General features: G+C 38.8%; 1 protein-coding gene across 1 annotated transcript; it reads right to left on the bottom strand.

The window, feature by feature from the left end:
• LOC149457797 (killer cell lectin-like receptor 6) lies at window positions 1-25,429 on the bottom strand. The gene is made up of 7 exons (XM_089683266.1): window positions 25,216-25,429; window positions 20,839-20,965; window positions 17,249-17,359; window positions 15,308-15,460; window positions 10,462-10,613; window positions 7,321-7,427; window positions 1-928 (listed from the first exon to the last, which is right to left on the bottom strand). Exons 2-7 carry the CDS (start codon window positions 20,927-20,929, stop codon window positions 898-900), a joined length of 645 nt encoding a protein of 214 aa, XP_089539392.1. The 5' UTR covers window positions 20,930-20,965; window positions 25,216-25,429; the 3' UTR covers window positions 1-897.
• Window positions 25,430-26,543: the final 1,114 nt, after the last annotated feature.

Below are 26,543 nucleotides of genomic sequence, written 5' to 3'. Positions count from 1 at the left end.
TCCACAGAACTCTTTTTATTTATAAAGGAAGCAAAACATGCACATGTAATGAGCAAGTATATAAGTATAAAATGGTTATTTTCTGTGACACTGCAACAAATGCAAATGTAAAGAGGATAATTTACTAAAGGCAAATAGGCTCTTCACTTTGCAAGGGAATTATCCCCAGAGCTTTGTGAATGAGGCAAAGCTCTGTTGACTTCCATCATCCAATTTTGTGCAAGCAAAAATGCTGTTTTGTTTATTTTCCTTGCACGATTTTGTGAAATTTGAACACATTCACTGAGCTCTAGGCAAAATTCCCTTGCAAAGTGCAACTTGCCTTCCAAAGTGAATGGCCTATTTGCCTTTAGTAAATCAACCCCAAAGTCTTTATACATTTTTTATCAACAACAGAATAAGCTAACAGAATCATTGATCTATGTTGTGTTTTGTGACAAGCCCAACAGTCAGAGATAGTGAGCTAGCAAGTACATACAGAATATACCGGTAATTAAAAAGAATATTGAAATACAAATAATTATTAATAAAGGAATAGTTCTGTAATATTCAAACGCATGTTGTCAATACAGTTTTTATCAATTGGAAAAGAAAGTGGAACCAGAGCAGGAGTATTAATCCTCTTCCGCTCCCAGTGAAAAACTGACTTTATTGATACATCACGAGACATATAATAAAAATTCGATGAGTATATTACAATATTCATTAAAACATAGACAGTGCATATACTGTATAAACACTGGTATGATGAACTAAAAATGCATAACTCTACCTACTACTGGATTGGAAAGCACAACACCTAAAGTACTTAACATATGTATATGCAAATATATGGCAAGTGGTGTTACAATTGGCTTCTCAAATCCAGATGTCAATGCATTTCATAATGGAGTTGCCTCATCCAGGCAAGTTGGTATGAAGATCAAAACTAAATAATAAAAAAAAATGACATAAGTGAGAAACACCATAATAACTATTATAACATAACTTATATTTACTCTCATTGGTTTGTGAATAATAGCTATGCTCACATCACATTTTGGCTGCACCGAAGACGCCATGCATACAAAGTCAAGCAGACGGACATAGAGGTGCATATAGTTATCAATCCCCAGGATGTGTATTGCTCATAGTTATAATGAACATGTCAGTCCTTAAAATAACAAATACAATTCATATACATTTTCTAATTATTAAGAAGATGGCCGGATATATGGGAAAATCACAAAATAGGATAGGATACTTACAACAAAAACATGCTGATATGTTTAAGCAGTGTTGATATTATTTGTTATGTTCCCATAGGATAGATATTCAAAAATTACTTATAATGTCCAAAGATGTACACCATTAAAATTATACAGATAACAATGCCATCACCTATAACACAAAACATGTGAACAAATGCTATGAAAAGAAATAATGTGGCAAATGAAAGGTATGTACATTGAAGGAATATCAAGGTAGGGGTGGGTTACCAACCCAACAAGCAGGCAATCCCATTCCTATAGGATTGTATTTTTTTATTCATCTTGTGAGGTGTCAATAAAGTCCATTGTTCATTGGGGTTTGGGGGGGCGGGTATACCCCTGTTTTGGTTCCACTTTTCCTATTATACATTGGCATGTGGCACTTTAAAAGTCTGCATTGGTTCTTTTTATCAGTTATTTTAAAATGTGTATTTACATATAATGTGACCATGCAGCAAAATGATACAATCTATTCCATTTACAAGCCAAACAGAGTTAATTTCTTCAAACTCTCTCTGAAAGCAGCTAACATTACAATGATAATTACCGTGCACATGAACCCTGACTAAAATACTTTTATTTTGTTAAAGCATGGTGTATCAAATATAATTTGTCTCAGAACTGCTGATCTCATCCTGCCTGTTTGCAGCTACTTCCTGTCTACATGCACTCCAGCAACTGCTGCACATTATTGTTAAGGTGGATTTGCTGATGGTAACAGTGGAAAATGACTGGGCAGTTTGCATCACCACAGCCACTTGTCTACATTGGGAGGCTGTGTGACAGGATGACAAGAGGAAATGAGAGATGAGACAAGCACAGAACACTGACCCCCTATAATAGGAAGTGCCTACACAAGGACCATTATGGCAGGATCACCAGCTGTTATTTTGATGAAAGCTTTTATTTTGAAAATATTGAAAACGAGTTTTAAAGTTAATTTAACATGAGAGCATGAGATTTTAGCAATTGGGTTTACATTTTTTAGTTTTGGATCGAGTGCAGAAAAGTTAAGCGCTCTCTGTTTCTCCTGGTGAACACAGTCACTGGAGCAGAAAGTAATTATTATTGTTATTATACAGGATTTATATAGCGCCAACAGTTTGCGCAGCATCAGAGGGCCCTGCTCTTTAGAGCTTACAATCTAACAGTGACACAGAAGGTAATAACTGTGAGGGATATTCTGGTGGAGCAAATACATGTTCAGTTGTTAGGTGGAGGCAGGATAGACTTCTCTAAAGAGAAATGTTTTCATGGATCTCCTAAAAATGGACAGAGTAGGAGATAGCCGGACAGAGTGGGGTAGGGAATTCCACAGGATGGGAGAGGCTTGGGAGAAGTCCTGGAGGCGGGCATGGGAGGAGGTGACAATGGAACTAGAAAGCAGGAGGTCTTGGGAGGAATGAAGAGAGCAATTTGGTTGGTTTTTTGAGACCAAGTTAATAAAGCTGGGAGCAGAGTTGTGGATGGCTTTGTAAGTTGCTGTTAGTATTTTGAATTTAATTCGTTGGTTGAGTGGTAGCTCAACCCGAAATTGGTCCACAAAACTTGGTGTGGCTTGCAGAATCCGATCGAATAGGTGTCAATACCCATGCGATCCAAATCTAGTGCGGACCAAAAAAAAGGGTCCTGCACCTTTTTAGTGCAGGTGCGATGCAAATAGAACCATACATAACGTATGGCTCCAATCGCACTGCACACAAATCTAATGTGACTTGCAAAGGAATGCGTGCGGTTCCTGTGCGAATCACATGCGATATACCGCACCGCACATAGGTGAACCCAGACTTAATGTTAGTTTTTAATGTTGTTTAGACCATAACTTCTCTGAATACTAAATTAAAGGACCAGTCCACTCAAATGTTATCTTTTTTAAGGTGGCACATGAAAGGCAGGATCAGCCCATTGCTTATTATATGCTGAATGCTCAAACACTAGATCTCCGTATCATAACTGGCTTCTGTTCACTAAGGATTTTTGGGTGTTCCCACCCAAACCAAACCAGCTCCTCATGTTGCTTTCTCCATAAAAATAAATACATTTAAAAAATGGCTAAAGTGGGTGTGCATATTTAGGATTGTAAAATCAGATAATTCTCCGATATAGTGTTAGAGATATCTCCAGCATCTACCAGCAACGAAAATAAAAATTTTGGGGGAATGGCTTTTTAACATTTGTTCTGGTCACATGTCTTGGACATAAGTTGGAAAAGTATTTTAACAGATATCCCATTTTATCTACAGAGTCATCAATGACCATTTTTTTCACCTAGAGTGCTGCAATATCATTGGTGCCAAGCTATGGGCTATGAATAAGGTTTTTTACTGAAACGCCCTTTATTAATAAAGTACATTTATTGGAAGAATGAGTGCACTTCTGCATAGAAACCAATCAACTTTCAGGTTTTATTGCTAAAGCTTAACTGAACAAGCTGATGTTAGAAGCTGATTGGCTACCATGCACAGGTGCATGAGATTCTGAGTGAACCAGCTTTAGTAAATAAACCCCTGTGAACTTTGGAGCACCGTTGGTCTACCTCTGGGGGAAATCAACCTAGATGTACATTTCTGTATGTTTAACTACTGTTGATATCCCTCAGCATTTGCTTGTACTATTAGCTGTTATAGCTGACATATGATGTCATTAGGTAAACTGCAAAGAATAGAATTTAATGAAACATCGTAGAGGAACATTTGTTAAACTAACAAGGAAACTGTTTTACATTAAATCACATTAGGTATAATGATTGGCATACAGACCCTCATATTGAACATAATTATGTCCTGTGTAACATAATAATTCATAGAAAGAAGAACTCAAATAGGTATAGCTTTCTTCTGACAAATCCATTGGTATGTGGAATTGCAGTTCTCTGGATTATAAGTACTCTCTGTTTTTATCATACAGTAGTTTCCAGGTGAACCCACTTTAGAATTGTTCCTTTAATATCAATCAAAGTAAAACAATATATTATCAATACGATAAATACATTTATTGATATAAACTCAGCAGAAATCATATAAATAGACAGATATTCACTCAGAAAGACATTATACTAATAACTTCCATTTTCTCCATGCAGTTTAACAGATCTATCCTCTTACTTAGCCTAGACAAAATCCAAGTGAAGACAAGGGAAACTTGCACACTAAAACTGGAGCTTGCAAAATCTGGTGCAGCTTTGCATAGAAACCGGATTGGCTACAATGCACAGCTGCACCAGATTTAGCACTCCCTAGTTTTAGTAAATCAATCCCACTGTGTCCTTTACTATTTGTTCATTTTAACAAACTGCTGAGTATAGCAGAAACACATCAGAGCTTTGTCTTGTATTCTGTGATCTTTTAGAATAAAGAATAGAATTTTAAATGGACATAGTGGGGCTGATTTGCTAAAGCTAGTGCACTCAGAATCTGGTGCAGATGTGTATGGTAGCCAATCATCTTCTAACTTCAGCTTGTTCATTTACGCTTTGGCAATAAAACCTGGAAGCTGATTGGTTTCTATGCAGAGCTGCGCCAGATTTTGCAATCTGCTGTTTTAGTAAATCAACCCCAGTATGTGATTTCTCTTTTTCTTGATTTGGATGTTGGCAGTCACCTCTGCTGATCAAATGTGTTGTAAGAAATAATTAAACAGTTTGGCCAGTATATACTGTATACAGTAAATTTTGTTCAGGCTGCCATTCTGTTCCACATTAGTGCAGTGTAGTTGGTTTTCAGTTGCCTGGCACAAATAATGTTTTGTTTAAAGTGATACTAAATCCAGGACTCTGCATTCACTATATTTGGTCTCCCACAGTACACACAACATGGAAATGCAATTATTTTAGTAAATATAAACTGCTAAATACTTTTTCTCATCAGCAGTTAGAGCAGTCTTGTGACTTCAGATAAGCACTGGTTAAAACTTGTAGGAGGAGTTTTCTTTCTGCTCTAGGAGGATGCAGAACCCCTGACCTCTGTCTGGACAGTGCTGATTGGCCCTGTGCTGATCACATGCACTCTCCCAAGGAAAAAATAACTTCTCTAGCAATACACGCCAAACTGAGCATGTTCATGTGACTAGGGATTCAGTCTGTATCAGGTGGTCATTTCAACAAGAGGAGGGGCAGAGAAGAAAGGATCAAACAACCTTTTACACAATGCAGAGGATTAACCCCTTAGGTTCCACAGTGAGTATAACAAGCAGGCTTTACTGTACATACAGACTGATTTTACTGTTGTGGGTTTAGTAACACTTTAAAAGCAAATTTCTGAAAGAAACACCAGAGTTGATTTGCTAAAGGCAAATTAAATCTTCATCTTGCAAGGGAAGTTGCACCTAATTTTCTGTACAGTAATGCTAGGAGTTATACCCAGAGCTTAGTAAATGAATGCTGACTTCCATTATCCAGTCATATGGAAGCAAAAATGCTGTTTTCTTTTTACTTTCCTTGCACGTGTTTGGGTATTCTTAGCGGATTGAAATTTCACCGCATTTTTAAGCTCTGGGGAAAATTCCTTTGCAAAGTGGAACCTCAAAGTGAACATCCTATTTGCCTTTAGTAAATCAACTCTATGGAGTCTGCCATTGCAATGCTGATGTATCTTTCTACAGTTCCTAGGTATCTGGCTGTCACAACGCATTCCTGCCTTTAGTAATTCATGTTTATGTAAACCCTAACAGTTAACTGCGGTTATTCTTTCTCTTTTGATCTGTTAAATATACCAATGAAAGAATTTTGTCATATCTGTTCAATAAGTGCAAAAAGACCTTTTATGCCACTAGAAAGCATAACTTTCTCTGCTTTCTGTGCTGCACTTTTATCATTCACACAAGTGCTGCTAAGCCTCTCTCCTCTTTTTTATGGAGATGCAGATGGAGGAGTCATGCTGTAGTCCTGTCCTAGGATGACAATACTGTTCCTCCAAAGATACAATATACTGAGGTATTCTAAGACAGGAAGTGTGTTACTGGAAAGATCACCAGGAGAAACTAAAAAACCTGTAAAGGGTGCTACAGGCCTCTTTTCTGCTACAAATGTTATTGTTTCTACAATCAAGCACACTGAAGACTTGTCTCTAACTTTGGACAAATACAATACAACAAAGATCTGCAAAATAGGAATGTATACCTGTTCACAGGAAGCAATAACATCAAGTTAGTGAAGGGATCGGGAAGTTTTATGGGGTGGAAGTAACAAAAAATGGATTGCATTAACTCACACATCAGTGCCCATTAGGATGATCTTATGTGCCTATTGTCTTTTGCATGTAGAGATATTTTACAAGAGAATGTGACAAGCTAGTTCTAAAATATTAAGATGATGTGCATAGTGTAATAAAGGCCAAAGATTACTAGGGAAAAGTGCACAAACTGATCAACGCGTTCTTTGGAAAAGAAGTTTTGGGAACAATCCAGACTGTGAAATACTAATTTCTTGAATGCTATTATATAATTTATGTTGAATGCTATCTTATATCCCACATGCTGCTCATGCTGTTTTCTCTCCTAAATATCTTGCTACTTACAGTTTGCACTAATTTGTCAAAACAATAAAAGTGATTTAGGACAGAGAAGATTGAATTAATACTTTAATATGCAAAGTATTAAAATTAATAATAACACATAATACATAAGATTGGCCCCTTTCATATGGACATTCCGATCTGGTCCACCTGCCCGTTTTTCAGGCGGGCCCGATTGGAGCCTCCGTTCTCCTCTATAGAGCATGTGCCCGTTTACACCTTCCAACATCCAATCCAACCTGCAAAAAAGAGATGGACGGGGATCCAATGGAAAAGAACAAGTGGCCCCTTTCCATCTGACAGCCCTCTGAGGACAGCAGTGGAGCAGACACAGACCTGTCATCTGCTTGCTCAGTGGGGATCAGTGGAGAGATCCACTAAACAGGTCTGCGCTGTGAGAGGACCCTTAAAGATGTAGAAAATTAACAAAAACTCACAATAAAAGTTAACTTACAATGTTTCTTTAAAAGCCTGACATATTGCAAGAATGAAGATATTTAAGCACAAACATCTTTTAGAGATCTAAGCTAAATGTAGACCATTGCTGAAAACATACTCACCTAATATCCATGCAAGATTCACAATTTTCCCAAATCCACTTCTTTGTGTTTCTATCGTAATGAAAGCCAATCCAGTGACTCACAACTTTTTGCTGTTGTATAAATTTCTGTCCAATAAAAAAGGTTAATTGTGTCAAAGATTTGAGTGCATTTCGGCACACCCGCTCTGTTGCCTAATAGCTGCATATCTGTGGTGTGAGTGCCACGTACCTGGTTGGGGAGCCTGACGTAGACAGGAGGCTTCCTCTTACTACTCCCGCTCGGAGCCCCTGATAGTGGGAACAGAGAGCGCAGAGCCAGGAGTGGCGCGAGTGCCAGGTAGGTCTGGAGCTGGTAGCAGACAGGTGAAGACCCAAGCGATCCGGATGTAGGCTAGGTGCAGATGCAGGAACGTAGGTGCAGCAGCAGGCAGGTATGGCGGCAATCAGGATGCAGACTGGTACTGGACACAGGAGCGTGGATGCGACAGCAGGCAGGTATGGCGGTGACCAGGATGCAGGCCAGGTGCAGGACTGTGGGTGCAGCAGCAGGTAAGTATGGCAGCAATCAGGATACAAGCCAGGTGCAGACACAGGTAAGTAGATGCAACAGAGTCAGACAAGCTGGGTCAGGATCAAACGAGCAAATCAAGTACAAGGGAGCAGGCAAGCGGATAGTCAGGGGCAGCCGGGGTCAGTGCAGGCGGAGTTCTCTTTTAGTCAGGATCAGATCAGATACAGGCAACAGAATCAGGTTATGGAGTGCAGGATGTTATAGACCAGAAGGCATTGATTACACTGTATTGCAGGTTTAAATAGCCCGCCTTGCGGTGACGTGTACGCTACTGCGTATGCGCACAATCGCACGCTCCTGAACATGTGCACCCACACGCTCCTGAACATGCGCACTCGCACCGCCGCGGTCCGAGGGGATCTATCGCCGTCGTATGGCTGCACGGCAGCAAGATTCCTGACAGTGAGATTGTCTAAGGTACCAGACCATTTATAAGGTTAGATGTGTTGCATTGTAGGAGACTTATTTGAAGTGAATATTAGAGCCCAGCTCTGTGCTCAGGTGCCTCCCTCCCTGTTTATAAATCCTTCCACACCCCTATGAAGCACCGCCATGGTCACTAAAACAAATTAAAATATATACATTTTCAGGTGTATTTGGCCCGGGTTTGATAATGTCATAGGTCCTCTTCACTCTTCTTCTATCAGTCTATCTAATCCCAAATACTGCAGAAAGCAGCACCATGTCATAATATATCACCACTCTTTGCAGCATACGTCCTGTGAGTCCAGGGAAGGTGGTGGGGTCTTAATGCCCTGAGCTAACAGGAAGAGGGTTGAATAATACTGGGTGTCACTAGAATGGCCTAAAATTTGGGTCAAAACCTGGATCAGTGAGCCTGTGTGTGACAAAACTGGAGATCAGCTAACTTTGTTTTTTCTGCTACGTTCAGGAAACACCTTTTGAGCTTAGCTGCCCTAGAAGTGAGCTTTAAGCTAGTCCCCTGGACTTTTGTTAGATTTGAAATTCTATGTGTGTATTAGAGGAGGTTGAGTCTTCTAAGAAAGCTCTTTTGTTAGATTTGTTTTTCAATGTCATTGAGAAACAAATCTTATTTATCTTGGTTATTGTAAGTAATTTTACAGCTGCTAGATCTTTATAGTCATTCCCTTCTTTTTTTTTTGTCCTCTGTTGCATTGTTGCTGATGGACATATGTTCATGCTTAGGTGGACATCTGACCCTTTTTATATCCTCTGCAATTGCACGGATACTTGGGCCAGAATGATGCTAAGTTAGTTACATTGGTGTGCCTCAATATATTTGGGAGTATGATCTTGACGGTAAGCTGGGGATTCATGCATTGTTCTGAACAGTTAAAAATGCATTGTGTATAATAATGATTGATATTTGTTGGAATCTTGTTTGGTTTATACTTTTGATATAATTGTAGACTGTACTGCGGATAAGTCATCCCTTTCCCTGAGGAAGCTACATTCTTCAAAGACTCAGTAAACAGCCACGTCTGTCTTGATTGTCTAGAACCATTGTACCTATTTACAATTTTAATATTGGTTTGTAATACAATTGAGAAAAATCTTTTTTAACAATACTATATTTGTTTGTTTTCTCTGCACCTTTAAAGTCCCATAAATTCCACATTATCAGATTCTGTCTTCTTAGGGATGTGGTGCATTGTGCCTGTGTGGTCATCTATTCATCATTTTTATATTATGTTAAACTTGATAACTGTCTATCCTAACAAAGGTTATAGATGTTCATATTCAGGTTAGAATATTTTATTAATCCCACAGGGAAATAATTAACTGGGCTGGTGAAGCTGGGCTTCTTGCATTATTTGATAATGAAGGAAACTTAACCTGTCCTTAGGACAGACTTATTCTGACATTGTTAATAAATTATTATTATTATTATTAATATACAGTGTTTATATAGCGCCAAAGGGTTTGCTCAGCTCTGTACATTACAGTGGGGGGACAGTACATGAGACAGTAACAATACAATACATGAGGGGTTTGAGGGCCCTGCTCTTTCGAGCTTACAATCTAGGAGGGAGGGGGTAGAGGTACAGGAGGAAGTGGCTGTGGGGGATGGAGTGGTAGGAGGAGTGGAGGAGAACGGCTGTTAGGTAAGGGTGGGGTAAGCTTCCCTGAAGAGATGGGTTTACAGGGTGCGCCTGAAGGTGAGGAGGGTAGGTGACAGTCTGATGGATTGGGGTAGGGAGTTCCAGAGGTTGGGTGAAGTCCTGGAGAAGTCCTGCAGTCGGGCGTGGGAGGAGGAGACCAGGGAGCTAAAGAGTAGGAGGTCTTGTGAGGAGCAAAGGGCACGGGTAGGGTGGTATTTGGGTATCAGGTCAGTGAGGTAGTTTGGGGCAGCGTTAATAATGGCTTTGTATGTCAGAGTTAGTCATTTTAATTTAATGCGTTGGGCAATCGGGCAATCGGGCAATCGGGCTTGCAGTAAGCCTGGAGACTCTCTATTTTTTACTTTTTCTTAGGTATGTTGTGTGAATAGAGATGTATAACAAACATATAGTTACGTTTCTTCAAATTTGACAGCAAAAGTGGACATACACTTTAAATTAGTCTACGAAAAGATTGAAGATAGTTGTTTATTAGAAATATGCTTACCACTTGCTCTTCATTCTTGAACTTCAGAAGATGAGAATTCATTTTATTGCAAATCATGAGACTATTATTCCATGTTTCACGTTGCTGAGAATCATAAATCAAATAGCAGTTGTCTTGAAATAAGTGCCAGCCAGCAGGACATAATCTGCATTCTGAAAGGAAAGCATTATGTATATAAAAATCAAGTTGTTATACTGTTTAAACAGCTAGAATATTTAAAGTTGAGCTCCTGGATAAGCCAATTGTCTAAATACAAGAGTCGTGTGTATTCATCCTTGAATCTTAATGTGCATTCTTCCAGATCTCTGCAATCAAGCAGTGTGAAATTGCCCCTGTCAGGAGCTTCTTGTAATGCTACACTCACTTGGGCAATTCGGCCCAGTACCCTCCATGAGCATCTAGCCGTGCCCACCAAGCCCATGCTTGCAACAATCACCGCAGGCAACCATTGGCTGTGCAAACAGCTGTTGATAACTGTCGCCAACCTGTCAGTAAAGTGTATGGTTTCAGCGGCCACAGTTACCACTCACAGGTGGCAAAATCAACAGCAAGAATCAGCATATTTCTGCCACTACCACTAGGCCAAATCTCTTGTGCAAATATAGCCTAATAAAGACCGGTCACTGCTGCTACCTCCTTGTGCAGGGTGAGTATTCTTGGCTCCACATCCTCCTGTAGTTTTCTGTAGTGGGTGGAGCTCTGCTCTGTGAACATAATATGTACAGCACAGTGATGATGTCACTGCTAAATATACAAGGTAATATTTGGGTTTGCAAAGGCAATCTACAAAGTGAATTCACAGTGCCTTGAAAAAGTATTCATACCCCTTGAAATTTTCCACATTTTGTCATGTTACAACCAAAAATGTTTATGTATTTTATTGGGATTTTATGTGACAGACCAACACGAAGTGCAACATAATTGTGAAGTGGAAGGAAAATGATAACATGGTTTTCAAACTTTTTTACAAATAAATATCTAAAAAGTGTGGCGTGCATTTGTATTCAGCCCCCTTTACTCTCATACCCCTAACTAAAATCTAGTGGAAACAATTGCCTTCAGAAGTCACCTAATTAGTAAATAGAATCCACCAGTGTGTAATTTCATCTTATTATAAATACGGCTACAGTATTCTGTGAAGCCCTCAGAGGTTTGTCAGAGAACATAAGTGAACAAACAGCATCATGAAGGCCAAGGAACACACCAGACTGGTCAAGGATAAAGTTGTGGAGAAGTTTAAAGCAGGGTTAGGTTATGAAAAAAATCCCAAGCTTTGAACATCTCACGAAGCACTGTTCAATCTGTCATCCGAAAATAGAAAGAGTATGGCACAACTGCAAACCTACCAAGACATGGCTGTCCACCTAAACTGACAGACCGGGCAAGGAGAGCATTAATCAGAGAAGCAGCCAAGAGACCCATGGTAAATCTGGAGGAGCTGCAGAGATCCACAGCTCAGGTGAGAAAATCTGTCCACAGGACAACTATTAGTCATGCACATCACAAATCGGGCCTTTATGGAAGAGTGTCAAGAAGAAAGCCATTGTTGAAAGAAAGCCATAAGAAGTCCTGTTTGCAGTTTGCGAGATGTCATGTGGGGGACACAGCAAACATGTGGAAGAAGGTGCTCTGGTCAGATGAGACCAAAATTGAACTTTTTGGCCTAAAAGCAAAATGCTATATGAGGCAGAAAACTAACACTGCACATCACCTTGAACACACCATCCCCACCGTGAAACATGGTGGTGGCAGCATCATGTTGTGGGGATGCTTTTCTTTAGCAGGGACAGGGAAGCTGGTCAGAGATGATGGGAAGATGGATGGAGCCAAATACAGGGCAATCTTAGAAGAAAACCTGTTAGAATCTGCAAAAGACTTGAGACTGGGGCGGAGGTTCACCTTCCAGCTGGACAACGACCCTAAACATACAGCCAGAGCTATAATTGAATGGTTTAGATCAAAACATATTCATGTGTTAGAATGGCCCAGTCCAAGTCCAGACCTAAATCCAATTGAGAATCTGTGGCAAGACTTGAAAATTGCTGTTCAGACACTCTCCATCTAATCTGACAGAGCTTGAGCTATTTTGCAAAGAAGAATGAGCAAAAATGTCCCTCTCTAGATGTGCAAAGCTGGTAGAGACATACCCAAAAAGACTTGCAGCTGTAATTGCAGCGAAAGGTGGTTCTACAAAGTATTGACTCAGCAGGGCTGAATACAAATGCACACCACACTTTTCACATATTTATTTGTAAAAAATGTTGAAAACCATTTATCATTTTCCTTCCACTTCACAATTACAGTATGTGTCACTTTGTGTTGGTCTATCCCAAAAAATCCCAATAAAATACATTTACATTTTTGGTTGTAACTTGACAAAATGTGGAAAATTTCAAGGGGTATGAATACTTTTTCATGACACTATACATCCTTTGTGTATATTGGAAATATAGTATAGTGGCCGGAGTTCCACTTTAACTATGTATATAATTTATAAAGAATTAATTTAGGCTAGAAAGACTATTCATCAAGCCAGAGTTATAGCCTAGTTAAAAATAAAATTCTAACCTCATACAGGGTGTCTTCTTATTTATAAGAGACAATTCTTCAAGAGTATGTATACATTTATTAATTTCTTATTAATAATTGAATGCATTTATTGGTGATTTTCTATGTCTGGATTTTGGTTTTAAATTATCTAAGTAACCAGGGGCATGCAACAGGTTGAATGTTTTTCCTGCCTATAGCACTCCTTTAACCACTTGCCTTCCAGAGGATTTACCCCTCTTCCTGACCAGGCTATTTTTTGTGATACAGCGTTGCGTTACTTTAACTGTTAATTACGCGGTCATGCAACACTGTACATACATTAAATGTATGTCCTTTTTTATACCATAAATAGAGCTTTCTTTAGGTGGTATTTGATCACCTCTGCTTTTTTTTTAATTTTTGCGCTATAAACAAAAAAAGGCCGATAATTTAGAAAAAAAGCAATATTTTTGACTTTTTGCTATAATATATATATCCAGTAAAAAAATAAAAAAAAATAATTTCTTCATAAATTTAGGCCAAAATGTATTCTGCTACATGTCTTTGCTTAAAAAAATCCCAATACGTGTAAATTAAGTGGTTTACGTGAAAGTTGTAGCGTCTACAAATGGCGGTATACAGTATATACTGAAATTTTTTTTTTTACTAGTAATGGCAGCAATCAGCGACTTAAAGCGGGACTGCAGCGAGCATTCTGACACTGGGTGGGAACTGACTAACTGACATTGACATCACAATGACACTAATACAGTGATCAGTGCTAATAAAAAGCACTGACACTGTACTAATGACACTGGGCAGGAAGGGGTTAACATCTGGGGAGATCAAAGGGTTAACGGTGTGCTGTTTTACTTTGGGTGCTGTGTGTGTTTTACTAGTGACACATACTGCTGTGTATTTCTCTGGTGTGCAGAGCACAGAGCACATGGATCCAATGTGAAAAAGTAACATACGTTTATTAAAGCTGAAGTCGCAACTTGTAATATACACATACATCAGGCTAGTGAAAGACAGTCAGATGCAACCCTCATGCTGTAGGCAGTAGCAGGCTGAAATATGCTATGTACAGCTGTCAAAGTTAGATTCTCACACTGCTCACATTAAAAGAAAAGCAAATTGAGTGTTCTTTTAATGAATAGAGAACTCACTTAACTGCTTTCTCGCCACACTATAGCAGAAATACTGCTACAGGGCATACGTGATTTTTCATCTCCGGGTAGGCCATTGGTGGATTGATTCCCCGCCTGCTCCCAGCAATCACCGAGTATCACTGATGGGGGAGAGGTCTGTATGTAACCAATACAGATCTCTCCCCTGTCAGCTCCTGCACATTGCTTTGTATTGCTCTACATAGCACAACCATACAAATGTGCTGACACAGTAAAATACAGCACACAGCATGCAGTTAACCCTTTGATCACACCAGATGTTAATCCCTTCCTGCCCAGTGTCAGTACAGTGTCAGTGCTTTTTATTAGCACTGGTCACTGTATTAGTATCACTGGGGATGTCAGTGACAATTACTCAGTTCCCCTCCAGTGTCATGCCCGTCGCAGTCCCGCTATAAGTCTTTGATTGCCGCCATTACTAGTATAAAAAATAAAACATTTCCAGTATATATACCGCCACTTGTAGACACCACAACTTTCACGTAAACCAATTAATTTACCTGTATCGGGATTTAATTTTAGCAAAGACATGTAGCAGAATACATTTTGACCTAAATTTATGCCGAAATTAGATTTTTTACATGTTTTTACTGCACATGTTTAATAGCCAATAATATTGTTTTTCCTCAAAATTGTCAGCCTTTTTTTGTTTATAGTGCAAAAAAAAACGTACAGGTGATCAAATACCACCAAAAGAAAGCTCCATTTGTGGGAAAAAAGGACACAAATTTCATTTGGGTGCAGTGTTGCATGACCGCGCAATTGTCAGTTAAAGTAACACAGCGCCGTATTGTGAAAAATAGCCTGGTCAGGAAGGGGAGTAAATCCTCTGGAGGGCAAGTGGTTAATTTATGTTTTTTTTTACATCTGCCTGGAGTTTAGATGTAAGTTGTATTTTTATATTTAACTGTAGTTGATGTGTGTTTATATCTAACTATAGTGGAAAAATAGCACACCTATTTAAACATAGCACATTTAAACATGGCACTACATTTGATTTAGATGTCCTTCCAATCCGTTGGTGTGTTTGTAATTCTAAAATACAAAGTTTGCTAATGAAATATCAAGTATTAATCAGTAAAAATGATATATACGTTTTTGACATATGTTAAAGTATTTTATTTTACCTGTTTGGTTATATTTGGCTTCATTTAAAGTTCTTGGAAAATCAATACATAGTTCTTTTCTAATATGATGTAGTATGCATTCTTCTTCCAGCGGCACATTGCCCTGGTTTTGTGCTTCATTTAAATCTTCTGTTAAATGCTTTATTTTGATTACTGAAGGAGACAATAATGACAAAATATGATGATAACATACTGATAATAATATTATGATAACGTATTTTTGTGCATAACAGTAAACCAAATTTTTTTGACTTTTTCAATTAATATTGCAGTTTATGATAGATGCCAAAGGGTTATCTTCAACCAATGTCTTATAATTCTCAGGCATTCCCAGCTCTGCCCACCAGATGCAACCAATACAAAAGGTTCCAATTCTTGCTGTGGAATCTTCAATTGCTGTGAACTAGAGAAAGTGCAGTGGAAGCTGTAAAACAATGGTGATCTGCATTGCAATGACTGAAGTGGTGGAGTCCAGCTAAATGCTTAGACAGACAGCTGTTTAGTCAATATAACTACAGTACAGGCTTTAGAGACACATTTTAAAACATGTAAAGATAGCATCTGTGACAAGAAATGTACTGTTCTGAAAAAAGCCAATTTAAAATGGCTGTCATAGGTTGCTGCAATTTACATATCAACGTGACTTTTTGCACTGCCTTGATATAATACATGTAGCACCCTCCTAGATAGGTGCTAGGTTTAAATAAATAAGATTTAGTTGTGTTTTGATCGGCAAATTAAGTTGTCACACTGTAGTCGGTGTGGTTGTAATTGTAGTTGGATAAAAGCATAACGTACACACTGTAATCAGTGCTGATGTGTTCTGCTAGTTAGGTCTGCTCAGCATGTTCAGCTGCGGCCTGCTTGATAGCTCTCTCTGCATCCAGAAAGCTTGGGACGCTTCTGGATAATAGGTGTGCAACTATGCAGATGGCAGCAGTCTTGGCCTATCCCAGAGAGAGAGGCTCTGATGGCATTCTGGGTAACTGTATATATTCAGTAAGCACTCTGAGTTCTGGGTCTTTCCTGTCTAGGATTGTCCCAGCTCGGAGAGCGCATGCTGCTATATATACTGCTGTAGGCCGCAGGTGGGCGACCTGAGGGCCTGAATGCTAAGACCCAGGTTCTGCTAAAGCTGACTGAGGGTCCGTCCACCTAAAAATCTGGTCTGGTATCACAGGGGAAGGCATTCAGGTGCTCTTGGGCCTTGTGAGTACAGATATCTCTAAAGGATCTTAAAGACTTTGTGCTGCTTAAACCCCTCTGGTGCAACGGGGCCAGCTGCGGGTCTAGCTAAAGGAGACTCCAGATGGTGTCTTGAAGAGTTTTGTCCACTTAATTCACAACTTGAAAGGACTATGCTCTAGCTCACTACTACTACTTCTACTGCTGTCTTAAAGCTGAAATCTAATGATTGTTTCAACCATGGACTTCGTCATAGCTTATCCGAAAGAATACCTAAAGTCCTCAAGTTGTACATAGTTCTTGTTTTTGGAGTATCCCACTTAATTCCCTTATCCCCGTCCAAGTTCTCCAAAAATAAAAACAACACCCCTAGACTGGTCATTGAAGAAACATGTAGATGACCCTATATGCCTGGCTTCATGGGCAAGATCTGGACAGTATGCCTGTGGCTCCTATGGGAGCAGCGCTACATATACATTTACACCCCAAAATAATAATACAGGTAAAAGAAAATGGGCAGGGACATGTGGATTACAGTTTGCTTTTTGCATACCCAAATAATTAGTGAGATAGAGTCCATTTGGACAATGTCAAGACTTGAACATGGTTTTTTTCAATACATAAGTACAAAGAGATGCAAACAAATTAAAATAATAATAATAATAGCAATAATAATAAGATATGTTTCTGTATCTTATAATAGGTTTCTCATTTAATGTCATTACATCAGTATATGAAATGTCACATTCTTCTTACCCAAGAAGCATACTGTGAAACAAAGAAGTATGCTGGTAATTGTAAGGAAGATGATGGATTTGTGCAGACAAGATCGACCCTGCTTTTTTCCTGGAGGTGTCGGAGTTGAGTCTAAGCAAAATGTTAGAAATCTATAAATCAGTAAGTAACGGTAATAATTTGTATCATAAGTGTTTTTATGCATTATTAATTTCCTTCTTGATTAAGGTAGACTTCTACCTGTTTGTATGCAAAAAGTACCTGCGTGTCTTTTCTTACCTTCTCCTTAAATTAAAAAAAATAAAAATCCAGCAGGGAAAATGGGATCACCTCATATTGGTCAGAGCAGGTGTGCAAACCCAGGAACTCAAGTGCAGAGATCTCTCAGTAGAGATTCTGGTAGTTAAATCCTGTGAGGTGGTTTTACTAACCAAATCCACCAAAAATGATCAGTTTTTGGAGGAATAACCCTTTATAGCTACACCCAGAGCAGGGGCGGACTGACAACTCATGGGGCCCCCGGGCAATAGGGGATCATGGGGCCCCTGTGTTCTTGCCCAAACTCAAAAAAAATATGAAAAATGTACCAGGGGCATCTGATGGGGCCCCCTACTGACCCCGGGCCCTCGGGCAGTGCCCAAGTTTCCAAATGGTCAGTCTGCCCCTGACCCAGAGCTTGTATTTTGCTCCTTATTCAACATAAAAAAATTACATTTAAAAGGTACTTAGAAGACCTTTTCTCTATGTGTGGTGGACAGCAGTTCCATACATTGTGAATGGCACAACGTACTGTAGTAGAGTGCAATGCAGGACGCACCACAGCACAACACAATGCCCCTACTGTGTATAGCGATGTGCTGTGTCCATAATGGTGTTTTGGTAGCCCATTAATGATGAATGATCTGTCTCAACACAACTGTGCATACACGTCTATTAATGCACCACAATGAAACATACAACCTTAGTATCTTACACATTCCCCCTCTATTGCAGACTTTTACCTGTTTCCACCAGAGTAATATGCGTCATCATGGAGGCAGGCTTTCTTCCATGGTGCTGCATATATGCATACTGTATTTGTGCTGGAAGCACCCCCCAAAATGGAGACTGAGCTGTCATTAACAGCTCCTGGTCTTGTATTAATGATCAAGAACTGGAAGGACAGTATCCCTTTCTCCTAACAAGAAAAGTCTGTGAGAAAGCAAATTTGAGATAAAATGACTAGATCAAGGCTTGATATAGGTTAGTATTAGTGTCAATATTAGCATTAGGGTCAGTGTAATTTTTAGTGTGGTGTTAGTGTTAAATAGTTTCAGTGTTTTTTAGGTAGGATAACATTTAAAAAAATTGGTTTTACATTTAGTTTTATTTATATTTAGCATCCGTGTTAGTGCTAGTTAGTATCAGTGTGTTTTAGGTAGGATAAAAAATGTTAAAGGCACACCATTGTTTCTGGGCCCTACAAAGGGTATAAACAACAAAAAACACACACATACAGTACAGTTTTGCAGGACAGCAGTAGTAGAATTTTTTTTGGGTTGTTCTTGGGTGCAGGGAACTAACATTTAAAAAAAAAAAATATATATATATATATATATATATATATATACATTTTTTACTATTTTTAGTTGTTTTTTTCCAGATAAAAAAAAAATCATGAATTAGCCCCAAACATTTATAGCGAAATGAAGGGCAAATTTATCCAGAAAAAAAGCAAATTATAGGTATACTAAGTAATTGCAAAGATATGTACAATTTTATAACACACGCCAAAGTAGCAAAACTGGGTTCAGGTGGTAAAACTTTTTTTAAACTTTATCATTAAGGGTTTAATAATAATTTGTTTAAAAACCACTTTCCATCCTCCCTATAGTAGGTTTACTGCTACAGGGTGGCGACCCTGTGCAGAATTGCGTATATATACGTGATTCAGCATTTACGGGTAGGGGGTATGTGCTTGCTCACGCCTGCGTACCTCGCTCTCTCATTGGCTCCTGTACATGTCAGTCACTGGGTCCCAGCCAACTATTCATGGTCTGGTCCTGGTGATCGTCAGAGCAACTGACAGGAGGGAAATCTGTGAATGTAAACAACACAGATCAGCGGGAATGTGCCGGTTTTTAGCAGGGAGATAAAAACCAGAACACTCCCTAGTAAAACACCACACAGTAAACAGTAAAAACACTCCCTGGCACACAGCTAACCCTTTGATCGCTCCAGATGTTAACCCCTTCCTGCCCAGTGTCATTAGAACAGTGACAGTACTTTTATTAGCACTGATCACTGTATTGGTGTCACTGGAGATGTCAGTGGCAGTTAGTCAGTTCCCACCCAGTTTTAGTGTCAGAATGCCCGCCATGCTAACACAGTCCCGCTATAAGTCGCGGATCGCCGCCATTACTAGTATGAAAAAAAATTCCAGTATCTATACCATTGTTTATAGATACTAAAATTTTCATGCAAACCAATTAATATACACTTATTGGGAATTTTTTTGCAAAGACATGTTGCAGAATACATTTTGGACTAAGTTTAGGAAGTAATTTTGTTTTTCTTTATTTTTTATTGGATATGTTTTATAGCAAAAAGTAAAAAATATTGGTTTTTCTTTTTTTTCATTTTTAACACAATAAATAAAAAACCCAGTGGTGATAAAATGCATTTTGAAAAACACCCCCGTAGCATTTTTAGCCATGTCCATCTTGAGTAGGGTTAGGCGAGTCATGTAGCATTTTCTTCCTGGAATCCATCTGTCCTTAGCTCAGGCATCCAGGCTTGGCTGCGAAAACCTTACCATCCTCTCCTAAAAATTCCTAGGATGTATGGCATAATTTGCCTAGGCCTGGAAACCGGGAAGTAACTGAAGAAATGTTAAATAAAAACAAGTAAATGTGATATCATTTCCTATCTATTTTATAATGCTAGCAACAAAAGGATTAAACATAGTTAATCTTGATTGGCAGAGTGAAGTTCCAGTTTAATATGTATCACAGAATTTGTTCCAGTCTCCCTCCAAAAAATTAAGTCAGCAGCTGCAAATACTAATATGTGTTTGATTGTTTCCCTATTCTTTTATTAAGCAATTTGGACCTCCTTCACAGGGACAATTATTTCCATACAGCAGATTCTAGGGGCAAGAATAAGCAGATTCTAGTGGCTGCAATCATAGGTGTATGTGAACAGTAGTACAAAGCAATGGCAGCCTGAGAAGAGCCTTGACCCGGGGCGACTGACAACTCATGGGGCCCCTGGGCAAAAGTGGATCATGGGGCCCCTGTGTCCTTTCCCAAACTCAAAAAAGCCTATGAAAAAGTTACCAGGGGCATCTCATGGGGCCCCCTACTGACCCCAGGCCCTCGGGCAATGCCCGAGTTACCAAATGGTCAGTCCGCCCCTGGCCTTGACTGTTCACATGTATCCGCAAGGGACGAATGCAGCTGGAATTCCTTGTATGCAGATAATCACCTGTGCAAGGAGTCTAAAGTTTAGGTTTATGAATTAGTGTTTTTGGCACTGCAGTATTTGTTTTATAAGAAATGTACATAAATGTCAAACATTTGTTTCATGAGCGGCAAAAGGTTTGCACAGAATGGATTATAAACAGTGTTTACCTACTGGTCTTCTTTCACTAGGCAGATCCAATTGCAAGTGACTTGAGCACGCAGGAAGACTTAAAAGTGAATATTCAGCAAACGTCCCCATAGTCCTAAAAGCGATAATCAGCTATGCAGGAAGTTGCTATAGTTAAGCAGAATGCCAATATTAGTAAGTTCCTGAAATGTAAAGTAAAGCACACAATATGAAGACAGCAGATGTGCAGAACTCGCTTTTTATTTAATAAAATAATGCTTTGTTCAGAAGAATAAGCCAATCAGTTTTATGCCTCGACAACAGTAAGGCACAAACGAAGCAGAAAGTGTTCTAAAGTAATCTCCGTGACCTAACTTGGCAAGCCACATCCACCTGCAACATCAGTCATTCTCTGATGATGACTCTCCACAGTGTCCAGAACTAATTAACTAATTAAATACCCACAATAGAGCTTTGAAATGCTCCCCTGCCCATTTGTATTCTTTTTGTTTCCTCTCTCCCAGACCTACCCCCAGTTTCCATATACACTCCACACCCCCTCAGTTCAAGTGGCTCTTAGACAAAACACAAACAGAGCGGGCGCAAAAGCATTCGCAATATCTTTAACGCTTTATTAAAGGGTATAAGAAAACATAATATACTCTCAAGCCAAGTGAGCTATAGGCATGTAGATACACAAGCACAAAATCTAGAAGACCGCTTTAAAACCCCAAAAGGAGAAACAGCCCTCTGTGTGCACAGTGAAAAGTGGTGGTCATGGACATGGTGTATCCTCTGCAGGCAGGACACGCTTGTCCATTTTTTTCTGGTGCTGGCTGTAATATTGAGCAACAACATGCAGAAGAAGTGGTGGAGTGGATAACTCAGCCATCCTCATCCTCTTCATCCTCTGTCATCCAGGCTCATACCAGTTCACCTTCCACCACAGCTGCCAAAGCAGCCTGTTCCACAGGCTCCTTGTCCACCACAGCTGCTCCTTCTGTAGCTTCACCATCATGCACAGAGGAGTCACTAGAATTATTGATCATAGTGTCAGTTACATGCTGCTAGAGGATGCACAGCAATTTGAATGCTCTGATGTTACTTCCCAGGATGAGGAAAGGAGTGATATGAGCCTAGAGTGAGGGGGTGCCAGTGAGGGAAAATAAATTGGAAGTCATGTTTCCCCAGCCACAGCACACTGCCCAGCTGGCTCCATTGACAAGGAGGAAGGGGATGATGAGGTCACTGGCCGTACCTGAGAGAACAGAGAAGGAATGTGGGCAGGAGGAGGAACTCCAAGTTACGTAAAATCAACATTCAGTAAAAATATAATTAATAAACTACCCATGGTAATATTATTCTATACAATAAATCCCGACAGACTTACAGAGTGTTCAGATGTTGCTTACTTATTTTGTGCTTTCACTGAGCAGTTACTTTAAAAAAGGATAAACAGGAAAAACTCAAGATTATTAAGTGTTCTTGCATGCATCAAAATGTAGGTCTGGGTCTTGTGATTCTTACAATATAAGGCTCTTCACTGTAGGATTTATACTTTTAAAACTACGACCATTTGATGATGCCAGTGAAGTGAGCAATTTGGAGCAGTTTGTTTTTAACCGCCCTTCTCTGCCCTATTTGAAATCTAATTTTGAATTCGTGACAGTTTGGTCGGCTTCTGGTTAAAGGTTTGGAAATAAGTTTTCTATAGTAGAGAGTATTTGAGGTGTTTCAATGCCCACTCCAGTTGTAGACTACTGGTGAAGGCAAGAACACTTCACACAATTTCCCCAGAAATTGTAGCTTTTCTAGTTATTATTACTATTATTATACAGGATTTATATAGCGCCAACAGTTTGCGCAGCGCTTTACAATATAAGGGAGACAGTACAATTACAATACATTTCAATACAGAAGGAATGTGAGGGCCCTGCTCGTGGAGCTTACAATCTAAAAGATGAGTGTCATCAGTTTCTAGAGCTTTATAAATATCATACATACCACTAATGACAACATCATCTTTACAATACGCTACAAGTGACAATTTTAAAAAACAAAAGGAAATTTAGGGGTTTCTGGAGCACTCAGAATCTGGTGCACCTGTCTATGGTAGCAAATCAGCTTCTTTTTTTTTTCAAAAACAATTTTTATTGAGAAAAGAAGCAGAATGATAACATATACAGGTTGCATTCAGATCATGGATAGTATCAGCAAATGCAAGCGTCCCCTGTCAGGACATACATCTGAAATATACATGGTTTCATCGCATAACATCAGCTTCTAACTTCAGCTTGTTCAATTACGTTTTGGCAATAAAACCTGAAAGCTGATTGGTTTCTATGCAGAGCTGCATCACATTTTGCACTTTTAGTAAATCTCCCCTTTGTCCCTAAATGTTTTACAGGATCAGATGTTTATAGTGGATAGGCTAAGAAGCTGTTGTTTTATTTCTTCATGTTTTAATGCTTATCAAGATCTGCTAAGTTTATTTAACTCTCAGTGATGTTGGAGACGGTTTTTAACTATGTATCTGTAATAGTTAATAATCTGTTTGTCCTTGCAACAAGTTATGCAGTATTATATGTAATGCAACTACTGTGAACCACAGAAAAAATCTTTACTTATCCTTCTCACACGAAGGGCTCTTATACACTTGAGTTAACTTGTAACACACATGAAAGCATCTGCTGCTTTACATGCAGTTTTGATGTGTTTCTGAAGTTTTGTGAGGCTTTTTTGAACCTGTGATAAAGCTTGACAAATACCCTGTGTGTTTTGGCTTTAGATTTTTTCTAATACGGGAATTGCAAAGTGAGGCTGAAGCACCCTTCTCCTGTTTTAGGTGTAATTAGGGAGCACTGTGATCGATATTTTAAGGCTACATGTACACTACAGCTGATAAACTCACGTTCAGGAGCTTTTCTGTATTTTTTTCAGCAGCCCCTGAACTCTCCCTAATGTTTTCCTATGTGTCCATGTACACTATGTCATTTACAGTCGTTTACAGGCAGTTGAGTGTACAGTCTTTTTTTTAACGCACCAAACTTATGTTCAGGAGTAGATTTTATCAGCGTTTCAAACGGCAAATGCTTGTAAACATGGCTAATCGCATTTATATGCGTTTACGTTTGGAAATTTTTTTAACTCTTACATTTCCAGATGCTGTCCAGAACCTTTTTTCATCATGAAAAATGCATGCAAAGCGTTTTCCCGGTACTCAAATAGACCTGGTACACCATACTTTGAGGTTTTGCATGAAAGAAAACATGTTTGACACTGCTTCAATAATTTCTGCACAGAAATGAGCTGGAACACATCCAAACACCACAAAAAGAAAAAAGACAGCTAATCTCTGCTTCTACTCTCTCTATTTCTCTTAAACAGTCTGAAATAGTTAATAAGTTACAATTTTCCAGTGGATTCTGGGCATTTGGGAGGTTCTCCTGTGCTTATCTTTAAAAAACGCTTCTGATCACAAATGCTCATAAATGCGGCTAAACGCGCATAAACTTGGTACGCAAATGCAGCAAAACTGACGTTTTTTAACCTGTATTTTCCTGCTGTCAATTTCCAGCATTCAGAAGAGTTCTCCAAATGCACCATGTACATGGAGCCTTAGAGATGCGGTGATGCACCAAGAAAGTGACAAAGGGTATAATTTCTGAAGCAAAGCAAACTCCACTCAGTGTTTACAGGACTGTAAGGTATCGATTTTATTTAGTGATAGATTTGATTGGCATTCAGCGTGCTTCAAAAGCATGGGTCAAATGCCGCATTTTGCATCTGATCATTGAGATTTGTTGGTTCTCACACTCCTCAACACACCCTGGTGCCTATATGATAACTAATCAATACACTTCCTTCATTGATTAACTTCACTCTCCTCTTCTGTAGGAGGAAAACATACCACTACTCTAAATTTCTGTGTGAAGACATACTAGTATATAGCTTAATAAGTGTGGATACTGATGGACGTTGGTATTAGGTGGTAACAATTAAAGCCGAACAACACTGCTCTGCAAAAGAAAACTGTGTAATTGCTATAGTAAAAATATCACAAAACATAGATGCATTAAACACAGAGGCTAGTCACTGGAAATAAAGGTATCTAGGTTGTGGGAAATATATGTGACAACAGTGAAGACGTAAAATTTGTATGACCCACAAAATCTTGGTAAACCTTAACAAACATCAACAGAAAAACTTGAATTTGTACATTTACACCCTCACCTCTCACTATAAATAACACCATGAACAAATTGATTTTACTGAGTCTTAGCCCACCAATAATAGCCTTTGGCATGCCAACCTTTCTGGTAAATATTACCTTTTATGGCTCAGATCACAAAACAGTCCAAGATATTTAGTAAGAGTCATAATAATGATACTTATTTTCAAAAGTTACAATTACTTACAGCGAAGTCCAAAGACATCTGAAGATTCCAGTCACATGGCTAAAACAACGTGCTTGTCTTTGATGTGAATTGAACCTATCTTCTGCTAAACACTACTTATGTCGACATGCGAATTCCACACGCTAAGTATAGAACATCTAAAATGATTTCTGTAAAAACGATTCGATACTTGGATTTTGTCAGGTTATATATTCATGACCACACATCCTCTGTGCATCTTGTCAAACCTCCTTGGTTTGTCACAGCTAAGCAGCGTTCAGTCTTATCAGACTTATCAGATGGTGGATGGACATACACATTTTGGTTTCCTGAGTTTGCATGTTTATGCATATGGGGGAGGAAAGACAGACGCAGAAACACATTCCTTTTGTCGGCACATCTTGAACTTAATGTGGAACTTTTTAAATTAAAAAAAATCTTGGAAATAGAGTTTTCTTTTTAGAAGAAGAGATTTTGCATGTACTGGTATGTTCTGCTAAAAAATAAAACCCTTCCTCCTGTGTCCTAGGAATTTTATTTTATAATGTATGCTTTGGTCCCACTCCACTGGCCATATGTGTACATTATTGTAAAAGCTGAAAGACCACAGTTTTGTTTCAAAATAAGGAAAAAGGATGAGGAAGAATGCCTCAACGTTAGTAGTCAGTGGGAGACATAAATTTTGGTGGCTAGTGATAAGTGAATCTGCTTAGGTTAAATTCAAAGACAGTTTTGGTGATCATGTCTACAAATCTGTAAATTGTGAACTTTAATGCACCCTGTTGAAATCAATAGGAAATTAATCTTTAAAATCAATTTTCTCTATTTTTAATGCTAAAGGACAAAGGCTTGTCAAACAAAAGGCATGGGGAGATGGGAGCTGCCAGGGAGACATACACCAATGCAAAATAATAAAAAAAAATTTTAAATACTATTTGATAGGGAGCAACTATTTTCTTTCATAGAGGACTTTATTTTAAAAAAAAAGAGTAAAATTAACAGTTGTTTAGTCAAAGATATACAAATTTAGCTGTTGGAAATAACGTATAGTCAATACATATAATTAGTAACCATATATTTAGATTCATTTTATAATAGATTACAAACCGATCCATATGCATTGATGGCAACTAACACTTTACCATGGTTAATACAATAACATTTTCACAAACCAGGAAAAATAAAGTTAAATCATATAGTCGACACAAAACAATTGCCCTGTTTGTATTCAAATAAGTAGTTTGAGGTTTCATCTAGTTTTGTAACAAAAAAAAAGTGCAGAAAGGGGGGAGGAGTGCTAAGGGTTTTAAGCCTCTTCTGGCTTGTCTCACTCCAAAATCGTCTCTGGA

Source organism: Staurois parvus, unplaced genomic scaffold, assembly GCF_062004578.1.
Source record: "Staurois parvus isolate SC_StPar_1 unplaced genomic scaffold, SC_StPar_1.0 ptg000303l, whole genome shotgun sequence".
Taxonomy (NCBI): Eukaryota; Metazoa; Chordata; class Amphibia; order Anura; family Ranidae; genus Staurois; species Staurois parvus.
This window is presented reverse-complemented; position numbering and strand designations above follow the sequence as displayed.

Bases quoted from the DNA above. Each gene is read 5' to 3' on its own strand.
- LOC149457797 (XM_089683266.1), bottom strand. From the start codon at position 20,929: ATGGGGACGTTTGCTGAATATTCACTTTTAAGTCTTCCTGCGTGCTCA. The intron at 17,360-20,838 runs GTAAACACTGTT...CATTTTGCTTAG, and splicing joins TAGTGAAAGAAGACCAGTAG to ACTCAACTCCGACACCTCCA. The intron at 929-7,320 runs GTGAGTATGTTT...TTTATTATTTAG, and splicing joins GAATCTTGCATGGATATTAG to TTTTGATCTTCATACCAACT.